The sequence below is a fragment of the Barbus barbus genome (genome assembly GCF_936440315.1).
Source record: "Barbus barbus genome assembly, chromosome: 22".
NCBI classification, from domain to species: Eukaryota; Metazoa; Chordata; class Actinopteri; order Cypriniformes; family Cyprinidae; genus Barbus; species Barbus barbus.
In genome coordinates this window covers 28,446,536-28,460,259 of record NC_136750.1, presented here as the reverse complement: position 1 = coordinate 28,460,259, position 13,724 = coordinate 28,446,536, and the positions used below count along the sequence as shown (strand labels likewise).

Here is a 13,724-nt window from a genome sequence, read left to right as displayed (position 1 = left end):
ATTTATTTATTTATTGTATTTAGTCATTTAGCAGACGCTTTTATCCAAAGCGACTCACAAATGAGGACATAAGAAGCAATCAAAACCAACAAAAGAGCAACAATGTGCAAGTGCTATTACAAGTCTTGGTTAGCCTAACGCAGTACAGATCATTATTATTAATTCATTTTTTTTTATTTTTTTTTTATAAAAACACATATAAATGAAATAAAATTAGAACAGCGAGTGCTAGAGTTAGAGGGTCAAGTAAAGATGGAACAGATGAGTTTTTAAGCCGTTTCTTGAAGATGGGTAAGGATTCGGCTACACGGATTGAATTGGGCAGGTCATTCCACCAGAAATATGAGAAAATTATATATCAGAACATTATGTTGAAATCCCACATATACTGTAATCTCATGGTGCTCATTAGAACAGTTAATTTATTATCAGTCTTTAACAAGAGAATATGTCCAGTTAAGCAGGTGCGTTTAGGGCCGTCGGCGGGTCTCACCTGTTCTTCAGGCCCGGCACAGCTGCGATGCAGATGATGCGAGCGGAGCAGACGGCGATGCAGGCCTCCACCGTGGGCTCGTCCCGAATGTTCAGCAGACACACCTGTCCCACGTACCCATCGCTGTTACACACCCACACCTCATACGTGTTCTCAGGACAGCTGTGACTGGGGGAGGCGCAGGAGAACTGCATCCCGCTGCGGGTCTTCATGATGGGAATGGCCTTCAGGAACTCAGGGTCCCACTGGTCTTTATTCATGGCTGGACAAAATATATAAAAACAGGGTGCTTTTGATGAAAATGTAGAAATTACCATCAATATTAAGCATATTTGACTTTTCTATTAATGCTCACCCCATATTTGTTGGGTTAATGTGAATATGAAGTATGTAAGGGATAATCAACGGGAATTTTAATGCACGATGTGGAGGCAAAGAACGTTGAAGAAATAGAGAAAAATCAGGCAATATTGGAAAAGTCATACAATGTATGTCACTTGATATTAACTTATTGTTAATTTAACTGTTGTATTAATTTAATATTACATTTGCAAACGCCCTTAATAATCTTTAAAAGCTGTCACTCCAGTTCATCGCAATCTCACAAAGCTCCATTATAATCAAAGAATCGCTTATTTACACTTTGTTTGTTATAACGAGAGGATTTGTGAGCCTGCGTAACTCAGCAATGAACAAAACTCCAGTATTTTGAGCAGTGAGTGGATTCTGAATAACACTGCATTCAAGGAATCAACATATGTCTGCGATACCTTACTCAACGCTGCAAAAACACACAAGTAGAAATCTTTGAAGCTCCCCTGAGCTCAAACACAAATATTCTGATCGGGTTAGTCGCACAGGTCCTCCTAAATACTTTTTGATAGTCACACACACAGTCGCAAATGTGACCAGAGCCCTGGCTATGTGTCGTGATATTTTCTCTTTTTTTAATTCACGTGTCGCACAACCGCTAAGCTGCGGGCTCGTCTCTGACTGGGGAGAGGGGGCACATACACTGTGACCTGACCCAATCACAATTCTTTATGTATTGTATCATTAACTGTTCATTTTGTACTGTTCATCTGCATCTCTTCCAGCAAAATAATATATATACACAAAACATGAAAAATATTTTGAGCTAAAACTTCTCATATACGCTCTGGGGACATCAGAGACTTATTTTACATCTTGTAAAAAGGGGCATAATAGGTCCCCTTTAAGTCGCTGGGGTATATTTGTAGCAATAGCCAAAAATACATAGTTATAAATGTTTCTTGATTTTCCAAAAATCATTAGGATATTAAGTAAAGACTATGCTCCATGAAGATATTTTGTAAATTTCCTACCGTAAATATATTAAAACTTAATTTTTGATTAGTAATATGCATTGCTAAGAACTTCATTTGGACAACTTTATAGGCAATTTTCTCAATATTTGGATTTTTTGGCACTTTCAGATTCCAGATTTTCAAATATTGTCCTATCCTAACAAACCGTACATCAATGGAAAGCTTATTTATTCAGCTTTCAGATGGTTTTGTGGTCCAGGGTTACATATGTGAAATGTTTTTGTCATGAATGCAGGCACTATTTCTTGGGCTTTGAAAAAGAACATTGTGCAGTATTGGCATTTGCATTAAATATATACAAAAAGTTCTGTTTTTCTTTAATATATGCAGTATTTCTTGGATTTTTCATGAATATAGATAGTATTTCTTGGGCTATGCATAAATATATATTCTATTTGTCCATGAATAGCCTAAAAAATACTATATAAATTCAAATGACTGCATATGGAGGTTAATCGAATCCAATAAAATGACTAAATTACACATTTAAAAAAATGAAAACTGAAAATATATATTAAGCCAAGTTAATAAGCTAATGAAAAATATTAATAAATACTATAATAGCATACACACACGCTATTTTTGTATTATTTATATTATAGTAGTTAATTATATTAAATTATTTTTATACAATACTACTAAAACAATGCTGGTTTCTGCGGTTACTCTGTAGTGTATACCATTTTATTCACTAGTTTGTCTTGTACTTAATGTCAACACAAAGTTTGTAAGAGAAAATAATAAATTTCCCCATTTTTTCTCTGTAGGAAAGTAATGATTTGATGTAAATTGCTCTCAGATCGCTGTATATTATCTAAAACAGAAACAGAGGGCCAGCTCTGATGATTTACCGAGCTTCTTCTTGGCGTCCTCAAAGGCCAGCTCGAAGTTACTGCGGGTATCAGGGCTGCTGAACTCAAAGATGAAGGTGGTCTCAGCTGAAGTGCTGGTCAGCTCTAGTTTAGTGGGCAGTAACGTCATGCTGAAGGCCAGAGACTGCTTATCGGCCAGCTCCCGGTGCACCGAAGCCATCAGATCCTTTATCACATCGTCCAAACTCTAACACACACACACACACAAACACACTTCAGAATAGTTCATCTATTCCAAGGAAGAGGCAAATAAAGTCTGAGTGGCACAAGCTTTTAAGTCAACAGCAAAAAAATCTAAATATGTATGTTATGCTTTAAAGTCGATAAGTCTATTTTTTTATCCTAAATGCACAGAAATATGTTTGCATTTTATTTATTTTTGCATGCACCAATGCCCCCCACAACCAATCAGAACAGGTATATAATCCGCCAGTAATAACCTGTGAAAGTGAAACTGAGGTAAACACAGTTTACAAAAGGTAGACAGACCTGATGGGGGAAACTGAGTGTTTCTGACAGTTTGCTTATTTGGCCAAGCGTGCTGAGATCTTCATCCAGACGGCTGATGGTTTTCTGGATGTTTTCTCTGTTAGTGGCTTGATTAGAACCTGTGATGAAGAAATGATATTGAGTCCGTAAAAGATCAATTAAGTGTAATGGAAAAGAATATAAGAGGAGTAAATGATGCATACATTCAATGAATTACATAAATAATAAAAAAAAAATAATACATAAACTTAAATACCAGAAAATAACATAAACGTGGCAACAATAATAATAAAAAAATAAATAAAATAAAAAATACATACAAATAAATAAATGAATGAATAATTCAATTAAATAATTAATAATTAAAATTAATATTATATTAATTAAAATAAATGAAATGGATATTAATATTACTGCTGATTTGAATGGATGGGGCTCCAAATTATAAAGAAGAGCTCAACTTTCTGTCTCACTGTGATCTGAACTTTTAAAAGCACATACATATACATATATATACACATACATATATATATACACATACATACACACATACACACACACACACACACACACACACACACACACACACATATATATATACACATACATACATACATACATACATATATATATACACATACATACATATACATATATATACACATACACACACACACACATATATATATATATATATATATATATATATATATATATATATATATATATATATATATATATATATATATATATATATATATATATATATATATATATATATATATTAAAAAAACATGGCAAACATGTACATCATGTCATACTGATCGCGTGAGATAACAGTACCTTTAACCACCTCGATGTCTTCTAAGGGCAGTTTCCACAGGAACTTATATTTACTCGAGGTGTCAATGAAACTAGCAGCGGAGTATCTGAAAGAGAAGCGGAGAGAGGGTTTAATCATCAGTCGAGGATTTTTTCCAGCATGGGTTGATGTGGGCTAGTAATTAATGACCTATTCTGGTATGTCATATCTGATATAGCTTTTTTAACTTATAGTTTGCTGGTTCAAATGTGGTGAGGGTTAATCATGTAAGATAACTGTTGAACCCTTAAACAACTCATGAATGAGCATCTACACTGCATTTTTCATCTGTAATGTGATGCATTACCATGTCCTGGAAATCACTTGAGATAAAAGCATATGCTAAATAAGACTATTTCTGTGGTGTTTCCAAGACTGTCCACCAGAGTGCAGTGTTATTCAGAAATTAATTGCATTTATTTTGGCCATCAGAGCAGAAGAGCTCAGGGGACTCTGGGGTTTCTAAACCAAACATGAGTTTTCCCAGGCCCTCGTCACATCTCTGCACTATTAAAAGAAAACCGCAAACGCACAGCCACACTCACAGACTCATGGAGCTCCTGCGCAGAGATCCAGACTTCCTCTTCAGCGTGGTGCAGATGAGCAGATCGCTGAACAGAAACAGAGACCGGTCCTTCTTACCGCCCACTGTTTTCTACAGAGAAGGACAGAGGTTTAGGAAGCTCATACGTTTGCTTAAAGTAATTTGATTTCTCATGTTTATTTGTGCTCACCGATTCCACCACCATCTCTTGTCTCAGGAACTTTCTCTGCGGATTCAGGATCTGACAGGAAAAAGAAAACATTATTAGATATAGCTGAGGGCAAACTAGCCTACATACTACTGTAACATGTTTGTGTGGTATCAGTCGAACATATTCAATCAATGTGAAACACATTTGCAACCAAAACTGTAAATACACTGAAAATACAAGATTATTTTTCAGTTGACAGATTGAAAATCAGTTGTTTTTTGTGTTTTTTTGAGCAAAGATTTACTTAATTTTGATACATTTTTCACAAAACAAGACTTGATGTTATGGCAGGGCAAGTTTATTTATATAGTACTTTTCATTTATGATGGTCATTTATAGTGCTTTACATTAAAGGGATTTTTATTTGAATTTTTTTAAATCATAAAAGATGCATAAGAAATAAAACTTGTTAAAATATTTAACATTTAAAGTTTTTTTGTACATATTAGAACCTATATAAGGCATTTAAAAAATCATAAAAGAAAGAAAACTGGATTTGAAAGCAAGTTTGCATCACTTTAGTTAATAAACTGGATGAGTGATTTTGAGTGATCTCTCACATGCTCCACGCCCTCGATGTGCGCCTCGATTTCCTGCATGACGCGCGTCTCTTTCTCCAGCTCCTCCGCAGTGCGGCGGCCCTTGTTGATCCTCTCCGCCAATCGCTTGATGTTCTTCTGGGCGTCCAGCAGAAACAGGTAGTCAGGGTGATCTTCAGCAGTGTGCTTCAGAAGATCCTGATCCATACAGACAATGTCTCATATAAAAACTAAACTACAGGTAGTACCTAAAAAGATGCTTATAAAATGGATAGTTTCAGTCCTAGAGATTCTTTATTATTTTTACTCTGCCAGTACCGTAACAATTGTATAATAATAATAATAATAATAATAGAAAAAAATATTATAATTATTATTAGTACTACTACTATTATTATTATTATTAAATAAAAAGTATTTAATAAAAAAAAAAAAAATTACAATACAACAGTAATATTACAAAGCAAAAATTTGAAATGATGTGGAGATGCATTTACTTCGAACCGAGCCACTGAAGTCACAGTTTTCAAAAGCTACATGCCTGTGAATTTACACAGTTACAGACACGCTGCGCATGTTTAAATAAAATGCACTCTTAGCAATTTGGTAATTCTAAGTCAAATTGCAATTTTGATTTTATTTCAATTAACCATTCAGCCCTGCCTGATGTGTTCCAAACCAGCCCAAATACATGTTATCAATAAAATAAAAATAAAAAAAGTCACAAAAAGGCTAGGTTAGTGTCACCTTAACTAGCAGCTCGTATCGTGGGATCCGCTGCACCGGCTTTATCATCAGATCACCCAGAGCTTGTTTCTCTTTATTCTCACGCATGCTTTGCTGAAGAGGAAAGAGACAGAATAACAGAGAAAGAGTGAGACACAAACAAAACAAAACAGTTTACAACTATACTTCATCCTGATTTTAACTGCATGTGTAGCGTTACTAGATTTTTAGTTCAATTAGAGGAGTTAACACTAGAGGGCAGCAACCCTCGAACTTGTCAAACATTTTATGATTCAGCTGAGAACATTTGAAAGCATAAACATGCATATGAAAGGAATGAAGAATTTATTTATTGCTTTGGCAACTAATTACAATAGGTTCAATATTACTAAAACTAAGACTGAAAAAAAAAATGAAAATAAGTCACAATTTCTTTGCACAATGGCAAAATCCATATATTTAAAGTTTAACTGTGCCAAATGGCCATATAATGTCCTAGAGCTGTCAAACAGCCTCTCGAGGGGATAACTGTAGAGTAAAAGTATTTTTACCAACACATATGCACAGAAAGAAAGCCGTAATGTACCTCTAAAAACTTTAGGAAAGCAGGCTTGGCCTCCTTGGCGATTCTCACTGCGTCTTTGGCGTTCATGAAGTTGTCGATGTACGCTGAATAAATATTGGCCAGGATCTCTTTGGAAAACTGTGAGGCGAAAGCAGAGACATTATCAGCACTGAACAGAACAGCTGTGCACCAATACAAACTACTCAACCCTGGCCCGCAAATCATTGATAGAAACCTTTTAAAGGGATAGTTCACCCAAAAATGAAGAAAGTTTGTAACCAGGCTGTTTTGGGGCACCATTGACTTCCATAGTAGGAAAAAATAAATAAAAAATACTATGGAAGTCAATGGTGCCCCAAAACTGCTCTGTTTCCCACATCCTTCAGACTATCTTCCTTTGTGTTCAGCAGAACAAAGACATTCATACAGGTTTGGATCTACTTGAGGGTGAGTAAATGATGGCACAAGTTTCATTTTTGGGTGAACTATCACTTTAAGGAGCAATACTGTCCTTACAAAATTTTTAAATGGTACCATGCATAAAAACAAAAAAAACAAAACAATACCAAGGTGCTTTTTGCATAGTAGGGACAACACTGAGTAGTATCTTTGTGGATGGATGGTGTGTGTGGACAGACAGTCTTCAAATGAATCTCTTTGGCGGGTCGTCAGCTCATCGTCAGCGCTGTGAGTCAGTCTGCTCTGTAATGTTTCACTTTAAAACACGCAGGGGGACAATTTACACCCACCAGAAACAGAGGCCTAGTTTTATGAGCCCTGAAGAACAGGCTGACACATCTGCACGGTGTCCATTTTATGGATGCTTTCATTCTGACTTGAAATGAAATAAACAAATAAATAATTAAAACTATTTAAAATTGTATGTACAGCCACCTGATGCTCAGGTTTTTCTAGTTTGCAGTTGTACTGAACATTAAAGTGCACATGAATGTAAAATAAAATATATAATTGAAAATAAAAATGTATTAATTTTAAAAATAAATTAAAAAATAAAGAACTATTTTAAAATGTATGTACACTCCACAGATGCTCAGGTTTCCTTGTGTCTAGTTCGCATTTGAACACTAAAGTACACATGAAAATAAAATAAAATAAAATAAAATAACAAGTGTGTCATAGTTTATGTACTACCACCCAGTGCTCAGGTTTCCTCATGTCTAGTTTGTAGTTGTACATTTAAGTGCACATGAATGTAATATGACAAATGTAATTAAATAATTTGATATTTTAGTTTATCAATTAAGCTGAGTGACCCTTGCTTTTTATGTTTTGTTTCTGGTTATCTTGACTTTCGCATGTGACTTGGGTTGTATGTTATTTAATAAAAGTAATAAAATAAGATAATGCCCCTTTCTTGCAGCTTGCACTGTTCAGATGCATCTCAGAGCATTTTGCACTATGGAAAAAAACGAATGCGAAAAATGTCTCCCAGAACCATAAAAACATCAGAATCATTACGAAACAATGAAAACTACAGTAAATTACACTTAAATTACAACTCAAGTGTTTTAATGAGCATAAGAAACGTTTCCACTGAGACTTCCGTCAATGTCACAGGGTTCAGTGCAAGCCTAAAGCAACGCAGATCCTTAGAGAAACTCATAAAATACAATTACAGCGACTAAACGAGCAGCAGGTCTGTGTTAACTACCTGAGTTTGTCGACTCGTTTCGTCAGAGCCCATAAAAATCCTGCATTAGATGTGCGAATGTGACAGGAACGTCTAAACAACACTGAGCTAGCAGTGCCGAGGCAGTTTTACTCCATACCGGGCCAGAGGGTCAGACAGATTAAAACCCCACACCGAGACACTCGGCATTCCTTCAGCTTACACTCAACAAACTGTTACATTGCATCCCAATCAGCACACCTACACAACACACTAAAAGTAATGAGAAAGTATAGAGAAAAGATGAATAGAAAGTTCAAAAGATCAGCATTCATTTGAAAAAAAAATATTTTGTAACTATCTTTTGATCAATTTAATATATCCTTGGTAAAGAAAAATAAAGAGATGATACTTAAGGTAAGACGAGGACCTAGCAGCAGGAGAAGTTGTATGTGTGTGTGTGTGTGTGTGTTTGTACAGTGTGTAAGACAGAACGGCACCAGCGTCACGACAGCACAGACCCTAACAATGTAAGTCCAGTGAGGTGAGACAGTGTGGCGTCCATGTCGGCTAATAAACCGCACATCCTCCCTTTAGGACTGAAAACAAACACCTGCTACACGTCTGTCAGGACCGCCTGAGAGCCGCTCCAGCCTAGCATTCATGTACAAGCGGAGCGGATCTCTGGCTAAATGTACAAACCCATGTGGGTGGCCAATCACAGAGGATGAATGACGACATCATTTTGAGACGTGCTGTTGATGTGAAAATTGACTATTGAAATATCTCTTGATTGCAGAAAAATGTAACAATTCGTTCCTAAGCTATTTCTGAACCAGGTCTTAAAGGCTGTAACATTACTTGTGACATTTAAGGCAACACTTCTCATATGCACTTCACTGGTAATAGGAAAGTACACACTTCTGAGTATATAGTAAAACCGTAAGCCAGTATTGGGGCATATGATGTACATATGATATCATAATATAATATTTTACAGTCAAAATATAGATTTGATCCATAATTATTACCTATTTTTTACCTTTAATTTCATCATTTTTTAAACTTTGAGGTTCATACATTTAAAAAAAATACTTCAGCTTTGAAGTTTTTGCCATTTTTCAATATATCAATAGAGAACCATCACAACTTCTCTTAAAGGGTTAGTTCACACAAAAATGTAAATTAGCCCATGTTTTACTTAGCCACAAAGCATCCTAGGTGTATATGAGTTTCTTCTTTCAGACGAATCCAATCTGAGTTAATTCAAATTTGTCCTTGCTCTTCCAAGCGTGTCAATGGGAGCAAGCAGGTGTTTGTTTTCAACAGTAGAATAAAGTGAGTGCATCCGTAATAAAGCGTGCTTCACTTGGCTCCGGAGAGGTGAATAAAGGTCTCCTGCAGTGAACTGAATATCCATATTTAAAATGTTATAAATACATTTTTCTCACTTCCGCTGACTGTCATATGTGCAAGCCATTCAACATTAGTTGGGCCCGTTTTTTCCTAAATTTTGTGTTTTCTATTTTAATTTACTTGGATTCCATTTTAATGGTTAAATTAAATTTGAATGATCAGAATTCATTACACTTTAACAATTTACTAATTTATTGCTATTTTAATAATAATAGTGGCCCTATGAAATGTTTTATTTTTTCAGAAATTCTGTGTCGTCTGATTTAATTTTTCTGGATTCTGTCTTTCATGGATTAATACAAATTTATCATCAAAAAGGATGATAATCAAACAAACGTAATACTTTAAAACCTTAAATTAAGCATTTAAAATGTAATCAAATTAAATTGCAACAATTTCTTGATGAAAATTAAATGAAAAATTGTTATGACATTTCCGAAAACATTTTTAATAAATGGCATTATTATTAGTAAAAACTTAACATACAAATAAGATGAGAAAAATGTATCTTCGTCTTAGAGTTACAAATAGCATGAGAGCGGTTTATCTTCAATGTTAGAGTTGTCACACCATAGGAAAAGTCAATTGATACATCAACTACCCATGTACAGATCCATAAAACCAAAAATCACCTGAAAAAGTTTACCAACTGAGAATTTTCAACATAGTGAACTGAGATTTGGGATGCAGTTACCAAACAGCATTCAAACAGTGGTTAGGATCTCACCGATTGGATGAGCACATGGCCGATAGTCTGTCTGTCGTGCCACTGGTTGACACAGTCCAGCACCTGCTCCAGGAACTGCTCGTGATGCTCCAGAATCTCAGGGATCTGGTAGAACATCTCATCCACCAGAGACGGGTCACAGAGAGGTGAGTTTTCCGGGTGCTTGAGGGGCTTCATGTAGCCCTGAGACCAGAACAACAACACAGAGAGATGGAGGTCATGTGGGAAGAGCTGAAATTCTGCAGCTTTATTTACATGGAATAACTGGTACTTTTTAATAATGAATAAATCATAATCAGTATTTTCATTGCAATGCATTGTGGCATTAACTGCTGAAATTCCAATACTGTCTAGGTAAGAAAAACTGTGGGTTTGTTAGAAACATTTAACATTGGTGCATGCTTGACATATTAGACCATTATTGAATATGCAAAAATAAATATAAACAAATATGCATGCAAATATTAAAGAATATGCATTAGTGTATGTATGTATGTATGTATGTATGTATGTATGTATGTATGTGTATATATATATACTTACCAACAGCTCAAACATCCCTTACAATAAAGTACTGTGGTGTTACCATGGTACAGCCATGTATAAGATGGTAACATCTTACTTCTCATATTTTATGATATTGAATGCTAAATCACATTCATACACTATGGTATTCACATGATACTTTTTCCACCATATGTAAAATCAGTTTGTCGTCAATATTATTAGCTTTATATAAGCTCAAAAGCGGTCTTTAGTATTCGTTTAGACATGCACATGAATATATTTGTGTATTTCATACCTGAATGAGTGTGCGCAGAGACTCAACGTAAGATTGTTCAGTGTCCAGCAGAGTCATGATCACATGTCTTCTCATATCCTGTAGACAGAAATATAGCAATAAGATAAAGACAATAAAAACTAATTAAAATTAAGAGAAATACATGAACAATTAAAATAAAATAAAATAAAAAATTAATACATTTAAACAAAATAAAATACATTAATACATTTAAAATAAATAAATAAACGAACAAACATTAAGATGACAATACAAACTAATGATTAAAATAAACAAACAAATAAATAAAAAAAGTTTACTTAAAAATAATCAAATTAAATAAAATTAAAATAAAGGGGTACATTTCAAATAAATAAAAATATACATTAAGATAAATAAACAAGCATAAAATAAAGAAATAAAAAAAATGAGTAAATTAATGTTAAGACAAGTACAAACTATTTTTTTTTTGTTAAATAATTAAATAAATAAATAAGTTGAGAAGATCCTGGAGACTCAATACGGACAAAACTGCAATATGTTAGCTAACTTTAACAATGGAAGCCAAAGCTTAGACCAAAATACTATAGTAAGTACAGTTATTAGAAGTGCTCGTCACTTTTCAAACATCTACACTCTTAAAAATAAAGGTGCTTCAAAAGGTTCTTTAAGCGATGCCATAGAAGAACCATTTTTGGTTCCACAAAGAACCATTCAGTCAAAGGTTCTTTAAAGAACCATCTCTTCCTTACCTTTTTATAATCTGAAGAATGTTAAAGGTTCTTTATGGAACCATTTCGACAAAAAGTTTCTTCTATGGCATCATGAAGCACCTTTATTTTTAAGAGTGTACCCCCGGTTTCACAGACAAGGCTTAAGTCCTAGACTAAAATGCAAGTCTGAGCTGTTTCAACTGAAAGAAACTTGCACTTTGATCGATCTTAAAACATAGTGCCTTTGTTTTGTCTTAAGATGCACACCAGTCATGTTTTTTTCTAGCATGTTTATGAAAAATGTCCTAATTGAACTATGGCCTAATCCTGGTTTAGGCTAAGCCCTGTCTATGAAATCAGGCCCTAATGTCTCAAAATCTTCCTGCAGTGTTTGTTCCCCAGACCATTCGCTGAACCATAAAACAAATGAAAAAAATCCCACAGATGCATATTAAAAGAGACATATCAAAGAATGCAGAGACTCTCTTCAATTTGTGCAGAGAAAAACCACCTAGCAACCACCCAGAACACCCTAGCAACCACATAGCAATATGGTAAAAAAAAAAAAAAAAAAAGACATTTTTGTAACCTGTTAAAAACACTGTGGCATAATTATGATTTCAAAGCAGTCAAGAACAGTATTTTGGTTGCTATAGTCTTTTTTTGTAACGGAAACACACACAAACACACACTTTATAAATGAAGCTCTAATCAAAATAAGAGTTTCCTGTTTACTGGTTTGTGTCAGAGACTGAGCCAAAGATGTGTATGTTTCTGTCTAAGAGAAGATAACCTTCACTAACCGCTGTGATTCAGCCCTGAGCGACACCACACAACAAACACATCTGACCGAGACAGACAGAGAGACGTTATAGAGAAGAGCTGATAATGATGCTCGTACGCAGCATCTCCTCTGAAATGTAACACGGATGGAATCTGAACAGGAAGTTCCACCCAAAGTCACATCTACCATGAACCGGGCTGGAGGAGAGAGAATGGGAGCAGAAACTCAACGTGTTTACCAAAACACTCGTACGGCTTCACAAGAGTTTATTTCTGAAAGAACGTCAGTAGCAACCCACACAAAGACCACCATTACAAAATCAGCTCCAAATATGGTTTAAAATCAGCTCAGAGAGGTCAAGTTTGGGGTAATTTATTTTTTTTCTTCAAGAAGTTAACTGTTATTCAGCAAGGATGCATAAAACTGATTAAAAGTGACAGTAAAGACATTTATAATGTTACAAAAGATATAATATTCTTATGATGATTTTCAATATTGGTAATGATTAGGGTTGGGTATCGTTTTTTTTTTTTTTCGATATCGGTGCCAAATCGATACTTTTAAAACGCTACCGGTGCCTAAACGGCGCCTGAACCGATGCTTATTAAAAAAATCAATAAAAAATTACCAATTAATAATTGGATTGGCCATTAGCACTAAACACATGATGTCTTTTTCATTCATACTGGACGCCAAAAAATTCACATATCCAGTCACCGATGTAGCAGAAATCCTCAATATGGACAAAGGCATTGCTCGAGTATACAGAAAATATAAACGTTTTGAATGATAAAACAAATACAATAAACAGTCGACTACGACAATGTATAGTTTATCTGTGTTATTCAAGCCATCTCTGGTATTTTCATAATAATTAAGTATATTTATAATCCATTGCTAATCGATGTATTTGTGGCCTATGCTATGGAACATATTTTGTGCCTCGTTCCGTGACAAGAAGCTACATCAGATCACAAAAGAAAGCATTTAACTGGTGTTGTGGACTAAAAAGGTTATAATGTT

General features: G+C 34.7%; 1 protein-coding gene across 1 annotated transcript in view; it reads right to left on the bottom strand.

Moving 5' to 3' along the window:
* LOC306888130 (rho guanine nucleotide exchange factor 17-like) overlaps positions 1–13,724 on the bottom strand; it is an 81,441-nt gene that overhangs the window by 12,354 nt on the left and 55,363 nt on the right. Inside the window, exons 3-13 of the mRNA XM_079446282.1 lie at positions 11,226–11,303; positions 10,424–10,606; positions 6,672–6,788; positions 6,107–6,199; positions 5,381–5,557; positions 4,800–4,850; positions 4,611–4,720; positions 4,047–4,132; positions 3,204–3,322; positions 2,694–2,901; positions 494–755 (exon numbers count right to left, since the gene is read on the bottom strand). Of these exons, the coding sequence (XP_079302408.1) occupies positions 494–755; positions 2,694–2,901; positions 3,204–3,322; positions 4,047–4,132; positions 4,611–4,720; positions 4,800–4,850; positions 5,381–5,557; positions 6,107–6,199; positions 6,672–6,788; positions 10,424–10,606; positions 11,226–11,303 (1,484 nt within the window). The remainder of the gene's footprint in view (positions 1–493; positions 756–2,693; positions 2,902–3,203; positions 3,323–4,046; positions 4,133–4,610; positions 4,721–4,799; positions 4,851–5,380; positions 5,558–6,106; positions 6,200–6,671; positions 6,789–10,423; positions 10,607–11,225; positions 11,304–13,724) is intronic.